Genomic DNA, 21313 nt, shown 5'->3' with positions numbered 1-21313 from the left:
CACAGTCCCTCATTAAGGGAAAGCTTATTCCTGCACATCTGGTACAAAAGCTTTCCAGTAATTCACTGCCACAAATGTAACTTTGCAGCTGTGATCCGCTATCATCTAATTCTGCTAGGGACTTTAAGCAACAGTTGTCAATTTTGTGGCGCTGTGTGTTCTATCTTCTTTTCCCCCTTCAACATCCCTTTCCAGTTTCCTTTTTTTTTGACCCAACCCTTCCTTAAAAAAGGTTTCCAAGGCAACTGTTGCCAAGCAACAGAGCAGTCAAACGCTCCTAATCCTGGGCGGTTGACAATGAGCTGTGAACGGGAGGAGGGGTTTGGGGGGTTTACATGGTGCGTGGCAACCGGAGAGAGGATAGAAGTGCGCTCGCGCAAGCAGCAGTGCTTGTGTGGAGAAGGATACTGCGAGGAACTGCACTGCGCAATAGTTGGTTGAAGCAATGCAGCTCTGGTGCCAGTTGGCTGGGAGGAGTTGGAGAGAGACTCAAGAAATGGGTCATCATGGGAGGGATGCTTGGGAAACATGGAAGGATATATTTGGCTTTGAGGAAGTAAACTGATGGAGGACTTCTGCTGTCTCCAACTTTATGACTGACAAGAGCCATTGAAGCACATTAGAATATTTATTTTCTTCTGATTTTTGACTAGACAGCAAAAAAAAATAAAAAAATGAATAGGGCTGCCCCTTAAAGGGTTAGTTCACCCAGATAGCAAATTTATGTAATTAATAACTTACCCTCATGTCGTTCCAAACCCGTAAGACCTCCGTTTATCTTTGGAACACAGTTTAAGATATTTTAGATTTAGTCCGAGAGCTCTCAGTCCCTCCATTGAAGCTGTGTGTATGGTATACTGTCCATGTCCAGAAGGGTAAGAAAAACATCATCAAAGTAGTCCATGTGACATGAGATGGTCAGTTAGAATTTTTTGAAGCATCGAAAATACATTTTGGTCCAAAAATAGCAAAAACAAGGACTTTATTCAGCAATGTCCTATCTTCTGTGTCTGTTGTGTGAGAGAGTTCAAAACAAAGCAATCTGGATATCCGGTTCGCGAACGAATCATTCAGTTCACCAAATCGAACTGAATCGTTTTAAATGGTTCGCATCTCTAATACGCATTAATCCACAAATGACTTAAGCTGTTAACTTTTTTAATGTGGCTGACACTCCCTCTAAGTTCAAACAAACCAATATCCCGGAGTAATTCATTTACTCAAACAGTACACTGACTGAACTGCTGTGAAGAGAGAACTGAAGATGAACACCGAGCCGAGCCAGATAACAAACAAAAGACTGACTCGTTCACGAGTCAAGAACCGGTTGCATCGGTTTTCGGATACATTTGTGCAACGTTTGGTGCAAAATAAAAATGAAAATTAAATTATATAATTTTCATTAGCCATTTCATACACCAGTTTTAATATGTAAAATGAAAACTAATTTTAACGCTTTATAAGTTGCAAAATTAAAATGAAAATGTATTACAGAAATGATTAGATATGTATAACATGTTCCAGCAAAACCTGTGGCAAAATGATCATTTAAATGCTATTTTTCTTAAATGCATTAACACTCACAGTCAAGACACTTACTATTGCATGTTCATTCAGTGTCCCGCAATGAATGTAGCAAAATTTAATGTGCACATTAAAAATGCATTCCGAGCCGATCACGTCTCCGCCCCCTCCCGCCATGTCAATCACTGCGTGAACAAGGCGGGGCTTGCAGAAGGTCAAGAGACTCAAATCTAAAGAAGAGGATTCAAGTGAGAGAACATGGACAAGACAGTTGGTCCATGTACGTTTTGATCATTTCGGTTTATGGCTTCAATATTTCTTTCGCACTTGTGGGCGGAGCTGAAACGTTGCTTTCATCTGATTGGTCGAATCGCTTCACCTTCAGCTCGCTCTTTTCATTCTTTCAGGCAGAATAAGAGTCAGTGCGCGTGAAGTACTGTAACGTCTTAAACCATCGCTCACTGTTAATTAGCATAATATTTTAATGAGATGTAGCTGGGCACATACAACCCGAATTCCGGAAAAGTTGCGACGTTTTTTAAATTTTAATAAAATGAAAACTAAAGGAATTTCAAATCACATGAGCCAATATTTTATTCACAATAGAACATAGATAACGTAGCAAATGTTTAAACTGAGAAATTTTACACTTTTATCCACTTAATTAGCTCATTTAAAATTTAATGCCTGCTACAGGTCTCAAAAAAGTTGGCACGGGGGCAACAAATGGCTAAAAAAGCAAGCAGTTTTGAAAAGATTCAGCTGGGAGAACATCTAGTGATTAATTAAGTTAATTGATATCAGGTCTGTAACATGATTAGCTATAAAAGCTTTGTCTTAGAGAAGCAGAGTCTCTCAGAAGTAAAGATGGGCAGAGGCTCTCCAATCTGTGAAAGACTGTGTAAAAAAATTGTGGAAAACTTTAAAAACAATGTTCCTCAACGTCAAATTGCAAAGGCTTTGCATATCTCATCATCTACAGTGCATAACATCATCAAAAGATTCAGAGAAACTGGAGAAATCTCTGTGCGTAAGGGACAAGGCCGGAGACCTTTATTGGATGCCCGTGGTCTTCGGGCTCTCAGACGACACTGCATCACTCATCGGCATGATTGTGTCAATGACATTACTAAATGGGCCCAGGAATACTTTCAGAAACCACTGTCGGTAAACACAATCCGCCGTGCCATAAGCAGATGCCAATTAAAGCTCTATCATGCAAAAAGGAAGCCATATGTGAACATGGTCCAGAAGCGCCGTCGTGTCCTGTGGGCCAAGGCTCATTTAAAATGGACTATTTCAAAGTGGAATAGTGTTTTATGGTCAGACGAGTCCAAATTTGACATTCTTGTTGGAAATCACGGACGCCGTGTCCTCCGGGCTTAAGAGGAGGGAGACCTTCCAGCATGTTATCAGCGTTCAGTTCAAAAGCCAGCATCTCTGATGGTATGGGGGTGCATAAGTGCATACGGTATGGGCAGCTGGCATGTTTTGGAAGGCTCTGTGAATGCTGAAAGGTATATAAAGGTTTTAGAGCAACATATGCTTCCCTCCAAACAACGTCTATTTCAGGGAAGGCCTTGTTTATTTCAGCAGGACAATGCAAAACCACATACTGCAGCTATAACAACAGCATGGCTTCGTCGTAGAAGAGTCCGGGTGCTAACCTGGCCTGCCTGCAGTCCAGATCTTTCACCTATAGAGAACATTTGGCGCATCATTAAACGAAAAATACATCAAAGATGACCACGAACTCTTCAGCAGCTGGAAATCTATATAAGGCAAGAATGGGACCAAATTCCAACAGCAAAACTCCAGCAACTCATAGCCTCAATGCCCAGACGTCTTCAAACTGTTTTGAAAAGAAAAGGAGATGCTACACCATGGTAAACATGCCCCGTCCCAACTATTTTGAGACCTGTAGCAGAAATCAAAATTGAAATGAGCTCATTTTGTGCATACAATTGTAAACTTTCTCAGTTTAAACATTTGCTATGTTATCTATGTTCTATTGTGAATAAAATATTGGCTCATGTGATTTGAAAGTCTTTTAGTTTTCATTTTATTAAAATTTAAAAAACGTCCCAACTTTTCCGGAATTCGGGTTGTAATTCGTGCTGCTGAGACCTGCAAATTATTTCTAGGTTGTAGTATTGTATGAATATTGTCCCACTGATAAATACAGTGCAAATAGTTTTGTCTCTTTGGATAAAAGTGAAGTGGAAATAAAAATCAATAATATACTGAACAGCTCCATGTCTGTAGACGGTAATGTTTTCTCTTGGTTCTGAATAAATGCGACTTAATAGTCCAGTGGAACTTACATATGTTTTTTTCCTCGTCATGACATATTTTTGGACTGATGCAACTTATACCGAAAAATACGGGTAACATTATTATTATTATTTATTATGAGAGTAATTGACACAGACTAGAACTTTGTTTCACCAAATTCAGCTCAGATCTTCAGACTCGTCTGACTCGTGTTTAACTATATTTATTTCCACTTCACTGTTATCCAAGGAGACAGAACTATTTGCACAACTATTTGTTTTTATCAGTGGTACAATATTTATACAATACTATAACCTAGAAATAATTTAACAGGGTCTCTTGCAAGTTGCAGCAGCATGAATTATGTGCCCAGCTACATCTGATTCAAATATTATGCTAATTAACAGTGAGCGGTGGTTCCAGACATTACAGTGCTTCACTCGCACTGACTCTTATTCTGCCTGAAAGAATGAAAAGACCGAGCTGAAGGTGGAGTGATTCGACCAATCAGATGAAAGGAGCGCTTCAGCGCCGCCCACAAGTGCGAAAGAAATATTGAAGCCATAATTCGAAATGATCAAAACGTACATGGACCAACTGTCTTGTCCATGTTCTCTCACTTGAATCCTCTTCTTGAGATTTGAGTCTCAGACCTTCTGCAAGCCCCGCCTTGTTCACGCAGTGATTGACATGGCGGGAGGGGGCGGAGACGTGATCGGCTCGGAATGCATTTTTAATGTGCACATTGAATTTTGCTACATTCATTGCGGGACACTGAATGAAAATGCAATCGTAAGTGTCTTGACTGTGAGTGTTAATGCATTTAAGAAAAATAGCATTTAAATGATCATTTTGCCACAGTTTTTGCTTGAACATGTTATACATATCTAATCATTTCTGTAATACATTTTCATTTTAATTTTGCAACTTATAAAGCGTTAAAATTAGTATTCATTTTACATATTAAAACTGGTGTATGAAATGGCAAATGAAAATTATGTAATTTAATTTTCATTTTCATTTTGCACCAAATGTTGCACAAATGTATTGGAAAATGTAAATGTAAATACAGAAATGCATTGCCATTTTACATATTGCATTGTCATTTTGCATATTACATTCCAAATTGAATATTGCTACCCATATGCTTCCATATCAGTTTACCCGCGCTCATAACACTAGCACAGAATCAGTTCAGAATCAATCACCAAAAGAATCAGTTCGGTTCATGCGCTCTGTGTGTCAGTCTGCTTCACGCTGAATCACACATGCGCAGTATCATCAGCTCCTCGATTCTTCTTATCTGGCTCGGCTCGGTGTTCATCTTCAGTTCTCTCTTCACAGCAGTTCAGTCAGTGTACTGTTTGAGTAAATGAATTACTCCGGGATATTGGTTTGTTTGAACTTAGAGGGAGTGTCAGCCACATTAAAAAAGTTAACAGCTTAAGTCATTTGTGGATTAATGCGTATTAGAGATGTGAACCGTTTAAAACGATTCAGTTCGATTTGGTGAACTGAATGATTCGTTCGCGAACCGGATATCCAGACTGCTTTGTTTTGAACTCTCTCTCACAACAGACACGGAAGAGAAGACAATGCTGAATAAAGTCAACGTTTTTGCTATTTTTGGACCAAAATGTATTTTCGATGCTTCAAAAAATTCTAACTGACCCTCTCATGTCACATGGACTACTTTGATGATGTTTTTCTTACCCTTCTGGACATGGACAGTATACCGTACACACAGCTTCAATGGAGGGACTGAGAGCTCTCGGACTAAATCTAAAATATCTTAAACTGTGTTCCAAAGATAAACGGAGGTCTTACGGGTTTGAAACAACATGAGGGTAAGTTATTAATTACATAATTTTGCTATCTGGGTGAACTAACCCTTTAATAGTCGACTAACCATTAGTCAACCAGAAGAGGCTTGGTTGATCAAATTTTAATAGTCGCTTAATTGCAGAAAATAAATAAATAAATAAAAATCCAATGTTAACGGCTGGTCTATGTGGTAATACAGTATATGCTACTTCGGGCAGGACATCAAAACACTCGCCTATTATTCATCAACCTCAAATATGGCTTATCAACTGAAATATGTAAGTATAAGCAATGTGACATGGCTACTCTATCTAATGTTACCCTAGAGAAATGCGCGCTATTGAAGTGTCTGTGCGGAGTGTGGAGGCTGAACACTCACTGCAGGACAGATGGTGGCGCCGGTGTGCTCACTTGCTTTTAATATATTCTGTTATTTTTGCTCATACAGATAAGAGTAATACTTTCTTTCAAATCTGTTAAGACTCTACATTTATTTTTGTGCCCTCACAGTAACAACAAATCATTGCGCTTTTGTAAAATAATGAAAGCAAACAGGATGTGCTTTCTGCCGTCGCAGCCTCTGTGAACTTGAGTGCGAAACTCTGTATATTTGTCTTACAGACATGAAAAATATTAATCTATAGAGAGAGATATATCAACTTTTAAATAAGCCAATATAAATGAAAAACAAATATTCTCAGATCATGTAATCCGTATTAAAAAGACAGATGCATCCACTGCTGCAAAGACGACGAGTCAGTGTTGCCGACTTCATCTCTTAAACCCGAGAACCAAGAAATTTATCAATAAATTCTTAAAATGTGAATGCAGCCTCCTTACTGTTTTTCCCTGACACGTTCATAATCATACATATTTCTGTCGCTGTGCTGTGGCACGCTTATGCGTGTGCTTGAGTGCTTATAGGCTACAGTATGTAGGCAATTAAAGGCTCATTATTATAATTCTTTTATGCGTCTGTTTTGGATAAAACTGAATGGGTGTTTACCTCCACTCATTGTACATTTTGCTATGAAATAGTTGCAAAGGGTACAACAAGCAATGTGATATAATTTTGCAGAAATGTTGTGCTAGCCACATTTTTCTAATGAGCCTGGGTTGCAGTTCCTATAATAATTTAATGAAAAGAAGCAATAACTAAGAGAGTTTCTAAGTTCAAATATGGTTAATCTTTGTATGATGTTCTTATCTTCAACAAAGGAAATGTAAACAGGGCGGAATAAAGAGAACGAGAGACAAATGTGAGACACAAAGCATGGCAATTATGAGCAGGTATGGTGCAAATTTACATTACAGCTCTCTTAATGCTGCTGGGAAGACTAAACAAGAGTCGTTTGTACTCTGCTTCAATGAAATGTATTTTCTAGAGCGAGACAGTTCTTATTTACAGGAAACAAAGCATTAATACACTGTTGAACCTCCTTATTAATATTTAAGCCTAATGAAGGCTTGTGTCTTGAGTGCGCAGGCCGGGCGTCACGCTGTGTGGTGTGTGTCAGCGGGGCACCCCCTCCCGCTGGCTTCCTGCCTCCTTTTCTCTTTCTTTTTCTCTCTCTCATCTCCTTCTATCTCTCCCACACTTAGCTCTGGAGAAGGCTGTAGTTGGAAACACCTTGAGCTTCAACAAAGCACTTCTACCCATCCCCTGGGTTGCGCGATTGGTTAATGGACACCTTTAGATCTGCAGGGACTTGGGGTTATGGTGTGACCTGATTTCAGAAAGCCCAATTCAAGGCCATTGGAGGGCCTCTCTCTGTTGGAATAAAAGTGCACACTTGAGCCTCAGCAAAAATCGCAGCCTCTCGCAATCTGGCAGCTGGCTAGACGTTATGGATAAATGTTTGTGTGTTTATGAGACACACATACACCATCTTACATGCATCTTGTTGGAAATAATTATAACTCGAATTATAAAATGCATTGTAACAATGAATTGATAAGTATTATATTGTATTAACTGTGGTTACAATTATACATGAGAGTGTATAATGCATTATAAGGTGCATTACAAGGCATAATTAATGCATTAAAACTGCTTTTATAATGCATTATACATAAAGGCTTTAAGTAAAGTGTAACCAGATCATTTATTCAAAATGTATTTTGTAGAAATATTAATTTAAGATGTTAATGAAATATGTTTAACACAATTATTGTATTACAATATTTTCAGACTGAAAGTGGCAGAATAATCAGTTAATTTATTTACAGTAAAGGTTTTAACCGTAAGAATTGATTTGATTGAAATTAACGGTGAAAAGTGCAATTGATCTATCTTCTATACATCTATTTATCCATCTATAGAGAGAGACTGTCAAAAATCTAAGTTTTAAATAAAACTAAGCTTACTGAAATACATTTTACAAGAAATTATTTCAGCCCCACTATAAAATTTAATGTTTAGTTCAATATGTTACAGTAGTTGCTGTTTTTCAAAAATATTTCTGAAATTTACTAGAACTGTTTTTACTAGAAATCAGTGTTTAAACCCCGTTTTTATTCCGCTTATGTTAGAAATGAGTATTTATACATGAAAATATGTCTTAATGTTTTAGGAAAGCGGTCCATCACAAGGTAATTGTTATTTTTGATGATCCTTGACATAAATTTTAAAACCTCCTGGGTTTCAACCTTGAACCTCAAATCTTAAACCTAACCCATGCATCTGATTGGTCGCTGGCAATGTGCTCCAGGACCAGCAGGAATAACCTTGGCGCTGCACTAGGGCAAAAGAAGGAGACTTAAATTCTGAAAAAGCCTCATTGATGAGGTCTTCCCACTCATTATTTTCACATACTGCACTCTCACTCTCATTGATGATCTTGTGATTTGCTTAAAGCTCGATGATGTTTTGTGTAACCTTTCAAACAGCGGCCCAGTCTTCATATCAGATTCCTCCCTCGGTCACAAGCTGCTCGTCCCAACCACGTGCCTGCAGCCACTGCAGCTCACGCTGTGGGAGGGGAGCACACAAACCACTTACACAAAATGTGGTAAACGCTGCACACTATATATCGAATAATCAATAACTGCTTGTGCTTGTCATGTATATATCCTGTGACTTGATGTGCCTTCTTTAATTGTGTCTTATAGCTTTACCTAGGCAGCTAAACTAGATTATGTAGTAAATTATGTTTAGTAAACACTATAACCATTAAAATATATGCAGAAATCGCCTTTTTGGGGATTCAGATGCATTACTTGGACGGATGATGGTATCTTAAAAGGCTCAGCTGGTGTCGCCAGCAAAATGGTTCTGTTTTTAACAGTTGTTATTTACATCTTGCCCTCTGCCTTTGTTTTATGGGCATTACCCTGGCAAACACAGCAAGGTAATTGAACATGGGCAGGTGACTAATTAAATTAGATAGGGAACTCAGCGGGGCTAGAGAAATAGAGGTTAATAACCTCGCTTGGCCATATGATGCCTGCTGAAATCGACATGATTCTGTAAGCTGCTTTTGCTTGTTGTTTCTCTTAGTTGTCTCTCTATTTTCATGTTCGGCTTGTAATCTTTTTTTTTGTTGATTTTTTCATGTTTAGAAGGTTATTATGCCTTTTAGTCCTTTGCAGGAAGGGACAATTATTTGCAGTGGGTCCTTTTATGGCCTGGTTTATCTAACTTAATATTGACTGACGATTGAGCCATACTCAGTGTTTACAGAAAGACTGTTCTCTGGTCAGCTAATCACCCTGCATTTTAGATAAGGTATATCAGGACGTGTCAAGTATTATGCCAAAAACACTGTTAGGATGGAAAAAAGAAACATTGAATAAAAATAAGTACATAGTTGTGTTTATGGGGTGCATTCTAATGTGTCATTGCATTATTTTTCACATAACTTGCCTTTATTCTACACTGCTCTGTCGCTTCTCTTTTGAATGCTCCGGTGAGTTCCTGTTTTTATGAAGCCCTCTGATTGGTCAGCTGGTTCAGTGTGTTGTGATTCGCTAAATCGCCTCTAGTGCGCATTTAAATGTCTCGCCCTTCACCTCAGAATGTGCTCCGGTTGTATTGAAAACAATGGTGTCGTCAATATTGCTTATCAATATGAGCCTGAATGAAACCCACAGAATATTAGTGAAGTGGATCGCGCAGAACCTGAGCAAGCATGGCTCTTAATGGTATTCTTTTTGTTTGTTGTTATCTCATACATATAGACATGCTGTTATTTGTCAATTCTACTGCTTATGTTAGCTTATAATATACGTTTTTATCCTGATTAAAACTTTAATACACCGCGGCAACCACAAGTGCTTCCATGTTAAATGCTTCTCCTAGCTATGGGAAAAATATCTCTGTCTATATGCATAAAGTGATTCATTGGAATTTGGAACAGTTTATTGACGTTGACGAGATGATAATCAAGAGAGCTGCGCAACATGGCCCCGCCCACTTTGTTTTATATTATTTGGGGTTGGGTTTATGTAAATTTCTGGGTTTGTGATGTAACAAACCCAGGAAGTAGCATGTTGAAGTCCCTACAAGACGTTTATGTAGCCATTAAACTGCCATATTTATAAGACGATATCTCTTTTTGCATCGAACTTTCAGCATCGTAACTTTGCAGATGTTGTTTATGATAAAACAGCAACTTTACACACTAACTAATGTTAAAAAAGTGAAATCGCAATCAACCACCCCTTTAAAACATAATGACTTTAAATGTAATACTGAATAAAACTACAATTAAAAATAAACACGTGTACTTGACATGTATGCTAGTCAACACATCAAAATAAGTGTACTTCAATTATTTCAAATGTATTTTAAAGTTTACTTAACTGTGTTATTAACTACATTTAAATGGAGTATAATTTCAGCAATTTAATAATATAAAAATTCTAAAGATTCTAGAAGTACACTACAAGTGCACATTAAATGCACTTCTTTTTCACAAGGGAATAGACAAATTATTCACAGATTCATGAATCCACCTGCAAATGTTACAACATTTTTATGCCACCTGAAGAAACATTGCTAAATGTTTGCTTCCTGTCAAAAGAGTCCAACCCAATATCTCTATGACCTTCCTGCCCCTCATGTTCTTCTTTTGGTGCATGTCAACTATTTTTGGCCCATTTTATTGCCTGCAAAGGGAAAATTGTAATTCTGATAGCTCAGAAAGCAATAGCACACTTTTCCCTCAAAAAGCCAAACAATTCTGAGGTATCATTCATGTAGCACAAACAGTGCGAGATGAGAATTTTAATACTTGGGTTTAGAGGCTTATTCAAATTCATTACCCGGAGTACGCAATAGAAGGTGGTGAGTTTGTGGGGGCAAAAGCACATTGTCCTCTGTTGCCACAACAATGAATGTCCCAGCTTGTAGTGATTTGCTGTCCTCACACTGGGTCATCTCCAGCCCATCGTCTAGATCTAGAGTGTCTCTGGGAACTTAATACGTTACCCTGTTTGCTCTCTTTGAGGTTAAAGGCCACTGGTTTCATCATCTCCAGAGGTTTTCCCCTTGAGGGAGCCAGGTCCCTTTTGTTTGCGCTTCAGCTAACCATTTCTTGTCTTTGGTTTCCTCACAGAGCCGTATGGCGGAGAGCCTGCGTTTGTTCGATTCCATCTGCAACAACAACTGGTTCACCAATACCTCGCTCATCCTCTTCCTCAACAAGAAGGACCTGCTGGCCGAGAAGATCAAGCGTATTCCACTGACGGTCTGCTTCGCTGACTACAAGGGGCAAAACACCTACGAGGAGGCGGCCGTGTACGTGCAAAGGCAGTTTGAGGACCTCAACCGCAACAAGGAGACCAAGGAAATCTACTCGCACTTCACTTGCGCCACTGACACCAGCAACATCCAGTTTGTGTTTGACGCAGTGACGGACGTGATCATCCAAAACAATCTCAAGTACATTGGGCTGTGCTAGGACGAGGTGACAGGGAGAGGGGCGGCGGGCGAGGCATACGGAAAAAAGCCCGCCTGTCGATCGATCTGAGTGCCCTCAAAAACGCTTGTTGAAACAGGAAACTCAGATGAGGCTCAGAGGAAAGGGCTCCATGCTGCCATCCTGCTAGATTTATCAATGTCAAAAGCGTAAAGGGCAAAGGGGATTTTACAAGGTTGGTATAAATGTGTTTGCACTGAACATATGAGTATGTAGACACAGACACACATAGACCATTGTTACGTTTGTTCACACACAACAGACTTCAGGATCAGCCGTCAAGCACATGTTTGACATGGAAACACTGGAAACAGATCTCCCTGCTCCTCTCTTCCCTGACAAACAGCAGGAATTCCTTAATGTTCATGAAAGGGATAGTTCACCCGAAATTGTGCTCATTTGCTCATGTCATTCCAAACCCGCATGACTTTCTTTCTTCTGTGGAACATAAAAGGAGATGTTTAGAAGAATGTTCATGCTGCTCTTCTACATGCAATGACAGCCAATAATGAAAATTACAAAAAAAGAAAACAAAGAAAACAGCAGAAAAGTTACTTAACCTTTTACTTGTCTACTTATTATTAAGGAATATGTAAAACCATATGTGCATCATTCAAATTTGGTGAATCACAGCTGGTAAAGTTACACATATTATACGATGATTAAAACAATGTTGTTTAAAGTTAAACTTTTAATTTGACATTATTACAGAATGCACATTTTAAAAGTGTACTAAACTGTGTTAAGAAATACAGTCATGAAAGTCGACCCTCTTTAAGAACACTTAAGGAGCCTTTTATTTCATTAATATTATATTATCAGCAAGTATAGTTTTTAAATATACTGTATATATACTTTTAAAATTTAAAGTGCAAATTTATAACAATTAGGTGCACTCTTTAGGGAAGAAAAGAATGAGTCTTTGGGTCTGTCCCAATAACCACACTCATGGTCTTAGCCACTGGAGAGTGTGTGCCCACTGTGCATGTAACAGGAAGTAAGTGTGCAAGACCAGTGCGCAGAATCCCCAGTTTCTCAATTATCACTTCAGAGCAGTATTTGAGGTGTATCCCATCATTCATCATGACTTGCAAAGGGTGCAGAACATTCCCAGAAACTTTCCAGAAATCCTGGAAACTTTAGAAAAATGTTGGACATTTTTGGAAAGTTTCCACCCCTTTGCAATCCTATCATTAATTCACAAAATTTACAAACAAGCAAAAAACAAACAAAAAAACATCTTGGCAAAAGAGTCAAACCCAATGTCCCTGTGGGATTCTTGTCCCTCAGATTCCTCTATTCGTACAAATTAACTCTGTCACTCAACAATATTATTAAGTCTTAAACATTGTATGAAGTATTAAAGCAATTGGTGCATTGCAATTTGTGCATTGCAATTGGTCAACACAAGTCAGGTCTGTCATGGCACATCTTGAATATGAATGAGATTCGAGAGATTTTTGGTGACTAATAACTTAAATTTGAGTGTTTTTTTCATGCACATCTATCGTATGATTTCATAAAATTTGGAATATAGATTATATGGACTGCTACTATAGTACTTGTTTTGCATTTCTGGTACTTTACAGCCCTTGGTCGCCATGCACTGTCATTGAGTGGAAAAGAGCAGCAATGACATTCTGCTAAACATCTCTTTTTGCATTCCACAGAAGAAATGAAGTCCTACAACTTTAAAGTGACATGAGGGTGAGAAGATAAAAAAATTGTAATCTAGGTGAACTGTTCCTTTAAGTTTTGTCCTTCTTTATAGGGTCTTTGATTTGCCTGATTTAAGTAATGCTGCTTTCAGAGATGTTATAAAGAGTTTATAAAAATATAATTGTATATGAGATCTTAAAAGAATCCTGAGAGAAAGAAAAGCAACAACAACAAAAAATTATGATGTCATTGCGTTTTGCTCCAAAGGTGAAAACTGCCGCTGTCTGAATATGGAGTCAAATGGCTTTTTAACTCACATTCACACTGTAGTTTATTTTTGGCTGTCTGACCCCTAGGAATCAATCTGTTTTCTTGTTTCTTTTTATTCTGTTTTCCCATTGCCTAAAATAGGATGTAATCCAGAGTTTTTAGAGCAAGCATCCTTTTTTCCATGAGAGCGTTACACTGGCGTGAACATTAAATGTTTCATAACGTTCATTCCAGATTCAGAGAAAAATAAACAGTGCCAATATCAATGTAAATAAAAAAAGGCCCGTCAATCATGTCACTTTTTCTTTTTTTATGGACAAAAAAAGTATATATATATTGTAACATTAAATATGCATGAATTTGTTACTTTGGGTTTTTGATAAATTATAGTTTGATTTGCTTTCTTATATATTTAGTTTTACTAACATGCTCCAAAAATATATCAAAGTCAAACACTGTGTAAGATTGTACAGTTGTTTCCTGCTAGGTATTTATTGAAAAGAGTTTTATGTGCAGAAAGAGTCATTTTACGTCCAGTGCAACCTAAACTCTGCATAAAAACATGAAAAGAGGATTTACTCCTCAGATTTGGACTGAATCGGAAAAAGAGAGAGAAAAGAAAATCTATAAAAGAGCAGAATCTTTCTATTCTGGTGTCATTTTGAGTATGTGTAAATACTATGTGTAGTACACTTTGTGAGACAATAAAAAAAAAAAAAAAAAAAAACCGAAATCACTTTTTAAGATTTAAGGCTGAAGGCAGTCCTCATTCTGTTCAGATATGACAATGTACAACAAACCCAAATAAGGGCTTCAGGATTGATTTTACAGGATGTCCACCAAAAAGATAGAAACAAATAATAAAGTATAAAAGAACAATAATAGTAAATAAAAATAATTATGCAAATGTTGTTTGTGCAGCAGGTTTGTTTCTTTGTGTTGGGGTGAGTGTTGCTTCAGTAACTTTTCGTAAACTTAGTTACCAATAATTGCTTGACACTTTTTCCACATACAATAGTAATATTGGATATTTATTCAAACTTTTCTGTAAGCATTTACAACCACAAAATTGTCACCCAAAAATCTAATTTAAAGAATCATAAGCTTATTTTTAGGAGCATTAAAGGAATCAAAGAAACCAATGGATCCTCTGCAGTGAATGGGTGCCACCAGATTGAGAGTTCAAACAGCTGATTAAAACATCACAATAATCATTTGGTTTACCTAACCTAAATGTTTGCTTCTGGCTAAAATACGAGTCATATATTCATATTGCTTTCTCCAGTAAAGAAGTCATCTAATCTGAATCAGGAGAGAAATATGCACAGCTAAAGCACCATGTACAAGTGAAAACAGTCCAGAATAGTATTTTAATGTGAGAGAAAAACAGGTGATGGACTTTTTTTTTTTACTGGAGGAACGTTATTATGGACAAGAAGTGATGGTTTAAAGTTAAAACGCCTCGATGGATTTGTTTCTTACAAACACACAGCTTTTCACTTCACAGTACTGTGATGTTTTTATCAGCTGTTTGGACTTTCATTCTGACGGAACCCATTCACAGGATGCAGAGGATCCACTGGTGAACAAGTGATGCAACGCATTTATCCAAACATGTTCTGATGAAGAGACAATCTCATCAAGATCATAGCAAATTTTCATTTTTGACGTTATGTAAATATCATGTTCCATGAAGATATTTTGTAAATATCCTACTGTAAACATATCAAAACTTAATTTCTGATCAGTAATATGTATTGCTAAGGATTTCATTTGGACAACTTTAAAGGAAATTTTCTCAATATTTAGATTTTTTTTGCACCCTCAGATTCCAGATTTTCAAATAATTGCATCTTGGCCAAATATTGTCCTAACCTAACAAACCATACATCATTGGAAAGTTTATTTATTCACCTTTAATATGATGCAGAAATCCCAATTTGACCTTAAAAATTACTATTATCACTGGTTTTGTGGTTCAGGGTCACTTTTTAAAATTTTCACAACTCTTATGCAAAATATATTATTATTTGTATTGTAACATGATGAAAACAAAGCATATTTCTGTAACAAGATTAAGAAAAATGGGAATTTTATTTCTTATTAGGATTGCAAAAACATTCAACATAGGGTTAACACAAAACACAACAACAAAACACAAAAACAACAATAAGACAGCAATGTAGTAACAGTAAGGAAAAAAAGCAGAAATGACAAATGTTTAATAGTAGAAGTATTTAAATAGTAATACCATGTATAATAATATTGCTAATAATATTTTATGTATTTTAAAAAGGTCCTATACAAATTACAGCGATGGGACCTGGGGAAAATATGTTTCATTGTTATGAAAATAATGCAGCGGCATTAATGGCCCTAAAAACAGGCTTCATTTACTTTGTGCAAAATATCTTTTTAAATGTGTTTTCTTTTGATTGTTGTTAACTACATGGCACTATTATGTGAATAGTTGAATCCTGTTGGTTGAAAAACACCATTTATATGTAAGAATGCACGTATAATTAATTGATAGTTATGTACAGTAATAGTAAAAACGGATGTGGTTTATGAATCCAAACCTTTTTGCCTGTACTTTACAGTAACATAACTTAATACTGTTATAACATGGCATAGATACAGTCTGCACTTGAAAATATATTCTCTGATATTATTTGCTCCAGGATTGACAACATAAATATGGTCACCAATACACATTCCAATATACAGTATGCATGTTTTCACAGCATCAACCAAATTATCAGCCACATTAAATGTTAAAAGCAATAACTTGGGGCAGCTAAGTGGCCATATACATTGCCTCTATGATAAATCAATTACACGCATGTATTGAGTGCTGTCACTCTAATTCAATGACATATGCTGCAGGCTGATGCACTGCATGTAATCCATGAGGAAATTGTTTCTTCCTGTGTAATTGTCCCTGGACATTAGATTCTATGAAATGTCTTCTCACTTCGTCTCAATTCAGTCCACTCAAGCAACAGTAGAAGCTCAACGCAGCTTTTATTTATGGTGCATTGCATCACGGCAATCAACATGCTAATTAAATGTGCAATTAATTTTTTCTTCAGCTGATTTATGTCTGCAGAGGGTTTGTAGTAAAAAGAACTGTGAGAGGGAGAGATGGACGGAAGAGAGGGAGAAAGAGAAGCTGGAATGATATCGCATAATGGACCAAATTAGTGGCCAAACCCTAATGACCCTTTATTGTTGTCATCCCTAACACAGCCCATTGTTCATCACGCCACTCATTCTAGAGTACCAGGATGAAACAGCCTACAGAACTGACGAAAAGGTTTACTGTATGTACCAAGGGAGTATTTCGAATTCGTCTGTTCAAGATATTTAGAGCTATTCTGTGTGGATGCCACCTCCTCCAGTTTATCACTAATGTTTTTCCTGACCACACTGTACTACTCATTATGTATCTACACCGTCAGAAAATGGTGATTGAGAATAAACTGAGAATACAGGACTGTTTCAAACTGACCTTCAGCTCCTTCCTTTGGAGAAAGTCTTAAGAGGACATTATTATAATTTATAGGCCTATAGGGAATTGTGTGCTTCTAATTTTATAGCAACAGTTTGGACAGGACCCTTTTCTATTCTATCATGACAATGCCTCTCTAATCCCAGCTGAACACCTCTGGTGTGACTTTAAATGCAGACCTTGAGACAAAAACTCATCACCAAACACCAATGACTTGTACATACTGTATATTTATAAATAATAGGCTATCAGTTGTACAAACGCATTTGTCTTTCATCAAATTTAGCCACAATCGCCAGAATTTTACACACCATTTGTGGAAGTAAATGCCCATTGGCCTTTGCCTTTGTGGTTCGATTGATTGCGCGCATAAGCGAAAAATGGAAAGAAAACCTGCAGAATGAAGACAAAATTTTATATTCTGTGCTTTTTAAAATGTTTTCATACATTTTACCCCTGTGAAACCTTAAAGGGATAGTTCACCCAAAAATGAAAACTCTTGTCATTAATTATTTACCCTCATGTAGTTCCAGTCCTGTAACACTATTTGGCTGTCCACACCATGAGCGAGGTGACAATGCGACGCAACAATGCAACGTGACAGAATCAGTCAAATATCATAATCTGCAAAGATTCTCCTTATGTGTGTGCTGCAACCAGATTTCATAATCGGTTAGGATTTTAATACTCCTGTAGTGTGAGCCCAGCTAAAGGTAAATTATCTATTGTTCTTTGCGGAAATAGAAACCGTTTCTATAATAGAAATTTCGAGTGTCGCCAACGCACCTAGTTAGGACAAAAGCTCTGATTAACATGGAAAAGATCAATTTTATCTTGTTGCTGCCTTTCATTGCATGTAGTTAGGTCACGGCCTTCGGAACACAGATTAAGATATTTTTGATGAAATCCAAGAGCTTTCTGACCCTGCATAGACAGCAACGCAACTGACATGTTCCCAGGCTCCAAAATGTAGCCTAATAAGTACATTGTTAAAATAGTCCATGTGACATCAGTGGTTCAACCGTAATTTTACAAAGCTGTAGAATACAATTTGTGCAAAAAAAAAACAAAAACAACTTATTCAACTTAATTTGTGTACCGAAGATTAAGAAAAGTCTTATGGTTTTGGAACGACATGAGGGTGAGTAATTAATGACAGAATTTAAATTTTTGGAAGAACTATCCCTTTAAGATGGTGTATTCTGAAAACGAACCTCTTCTGTCAGGACAGGCAGGGATGTGACTTTTAAAGACACACATTTAGATTTTTGTATTCAGCCGCTGTATTCAACACTTGCTTTGCTGGAAACAAAACACAAATCATATTTCTCTCACCATTGTGGGTGTTAATGTGGTATGTGGGAAGTTTTCACTCTTGTGAGACCCTGGGGTTCCCTGAGCGTGGCCTCGATGCCCTTGTATTTCACATGTAAAGCTAATAAAAAAGAAATGATTTAAAAGGAGGGTATAGTACTAAACATGGGTGTAATCACACGTTTGGCTGGGGGAAACTCAGAAGATCATTTTTGTCCCATAGGCACTGTAGTATGTAATGGTTTATGCCACAGCTGTGACCACTAGATTATTGAAAGAGTACATTTGTTGTGAAAAACAGAAATAAACAGATGAATGCTAGAGCAGCGCCGAGCAGGAGGACCAGCAGTGGAAGACCTTGTGACTGTCATGAGCAGCAGGGAAGGACACACCGCAGAGACAGACGAGGAAGGCACTCAATTTAATCTCATTCTTCAGAATGGTAAACAGCGGTTTTAAGCTTTGGAGTCTTGACAACAAATTGGATTCAGAGTCCAAATCGTTCACAGGGACAAATGTGATGTGTCACACTGATATAAGATAGTTAGGTGAACCTCAGTCAGGTCACATTTCACATTTTACAAAACTCACAGTACATTTTGCATAAATACAACAGGCTATTTTTTTTTCCATTTGTAATACCGAAAACTGTATAATACTGTAATGCATCTGGATGTGTTGTCTATAAATCATTCTTAATTAGTTCTTAAATTAGATTCTTTTTTACTGGAATACAATATTTTATTATCTCAATACAGAAAAAGAAAAAAATACATAATCTATTTAATCAACAAAATATGGAGCCCCGCACATGACATGCAGGAAAAAAATAGTAGGCTAAATCTTGTGCACGATTTACTAATTCGTTCCCTCAATGTACTAAAACATGCACACGATTACTATTTCGTTCACTCGATTTCTAAATCGTGCGCACAATTTATTTATTTATTCTTGCATGTCATGTGTGGGGCTCCGTATCAAAGTAATCAAAATCAGCCTAAATGAAGACAAAATACCAATCCAGCTAGCATTGTGTATAAATATTACTGAGATAAAGCATAAACATATACAGTATATATATATATATATATATATATATAATTTATTATATTTTAAATCATAAAACAATTTTTTTTATATATTTATTTCACACACACACACACACACACATATATATATATATATATATAATTTAATATTTAGTATGTTATTTTTATTATTCTATTTGATTTCAGTTAATTTAGTCATTGGCCTTATTCCTCATTTAGTAAAAAAATTTGAAGTATTCTTCATGTTTCATGAAATTGTTCTGTTTTTAATGTATTTTCTTCAGAATATCAGCTTTGAAATGTCATTCACAATTATTAATAGTGCTGTCAAATGACTAATCGTGATTAATTGTATTCAAAATAACAAAATAAAGTTTTTACATAATATTTGTGTGCGTACTGTATTTATTATGTATATATAAATACACACAGTAAATATTTTGAAAATATTATGTATACATTTATATTCTTATAATTTCTATTATCTATATAAATACATTTAACATATAAACATATTTTATAAATATGTACATGCATGTGTTTGTATTTATATAGACATTATAACATACACAGTATACAAATATTATGTAAACAAAATCTCTCTCACATTTGTTTGCCGCTTATCTAAAAGTGTGTGAGAGAACAACAGATAACTGCTCTCTCCAATACTGCAATGTCGCATGTGAGACCTTCCAGAAACACACAAAGGTGTTGTTAATATCTTCAAGAAATCTGATTATCTTTTCTACATCACTGAACCTGCCAGATGCAGGAATTATTACGCCACTATATTCCACCGCATCTGTTCTGTAACAACAAACACGTTCATGAACAGTCTGCATTCTCTTTTAATTACAATAGTCAAAGTGGTCAGCTGTACACTTCAGTTGAGTTCATCCAATACTTTGCTGTTGATGATGGCGGCATCAAACCAAACCCTTACATCGTAATACACATCACAGCTACATATCACAGCCAGGACACAGATGGGATCAATTAGAACTGAATCAGCTTCACATACTACCAAACTGTCCATCATTATTGATGAATGTGAAATGGAATAAAACCTAAGGCCACACTGAGCGATTCAAACCTTTCACCTTTGCCCTTTAGTACCCATTAAAAGAGCTGTAGCCTGGCCTGCTGACACTGATGCAGCTTATCTAGATTTGCTGATATAATGTAAAAATCAGTCCTTGTTCAGTCTTTCTTTTAAAATGCCAAGTGAAAAGACGGGTGATACTGAGGTAAAACTCCTCAGGAGAATCATCATCCCTGAAGAGAATCTAACATGTTTGGCATGACACAGCACTCTCGCCGTTAGAGGAGATCTGCTGCCACCCTGCGGACATTCAGGGTAGTGCACCACTAACAGGTCAGAGCTTAAAGAGACAGTTCACACAAAAAAATAATTTCTGTCATTAAAGGTCCCGTTCTTCGTGATCCCATGCTTCAAACTTTAGTTAGTGTGTAATGTTGTTGTTAGAGTATAAATACTATCTGTAAAATTATTAAGCTCAAAGTTCAATGTCAAGCGAGATATTTTATTTAACAGAAATCGCCTACATCGAACGACCAGCTTGGACTACATCCAGTGTTGGGGAGTAACTAGTTACATGTAACGGCGTTACGTAATTTAATTACAAAATTATTGTAACTGTAATTAGTTACAGTTACTACGAAAAAATGAGTAATTAAATTACAGTTACTTATGAAATTTTTAACGATTACAAAGGGGATTACATTTGAATGTTTACACGCATCCACATACAGATTTAACTGATTTATTTCCCAAATTGCACTGACTATTCTGAGACATACCGCCCTAATAATTTCCGGGATGCGGAAATACAGTCTGGTTCGTAGAATCCAGTCATAAAAACGAAATGCCTAACGCGGACGGAATATGCCACATTTTGGATGACTAAATCAAAAGTAGGTCAGTACACTTGAATCAAAACATGACA

At 36.8% G+C, this 21313-nt stretch overlaps 1 protein-coding gene across 2 annotated transcripts in view; it reads left to right on the top strand.

Annotated features, from left to right (window-relative positions):
* Positions 1–12059, top strand: part of gnaz (guanine nucleotide binding protein (G protein), alpha z polypeptide) — a 45557-nt gene extending 33498 nt beyond the window's left edge. For both annotated transcript variants that reach the window (XM_059539976.1, XM_059539977.1), the window contains exon 3: positions 11181–12059. In XM_059539976.1, coding sequence (XP_059395959.1) covers positions 11181–11525 — 345 coding nt within the window. In that variant the 3' untranslated portion in view covers positions 11526–12059. The remainder of the gene's footprint in view (positions 1–11180) is intronic.
* Positions 12060–21313: the final 9254 nt, after the last annotated feature.

The sequence above is a fragment of the Carassius carassius genome, chromosome 45 (genome assembly GCF_963082965.1).
Source record: "Carassius carassius chromosome 45, fCarCar2.1, whole genome shotgun sequence".
Taxonomy (NCBI): domain Eukaryota; kingdom Metazoa; phylum Chordata; class Actinopteri; order Cypriniformes; family Cyprinidae; genus Carassius; species Carassius carassius.
Note: the sequence above shows the minus strand (reverse complement) of the source record. Positions and strands in the feature narration are given on the sequence as shown.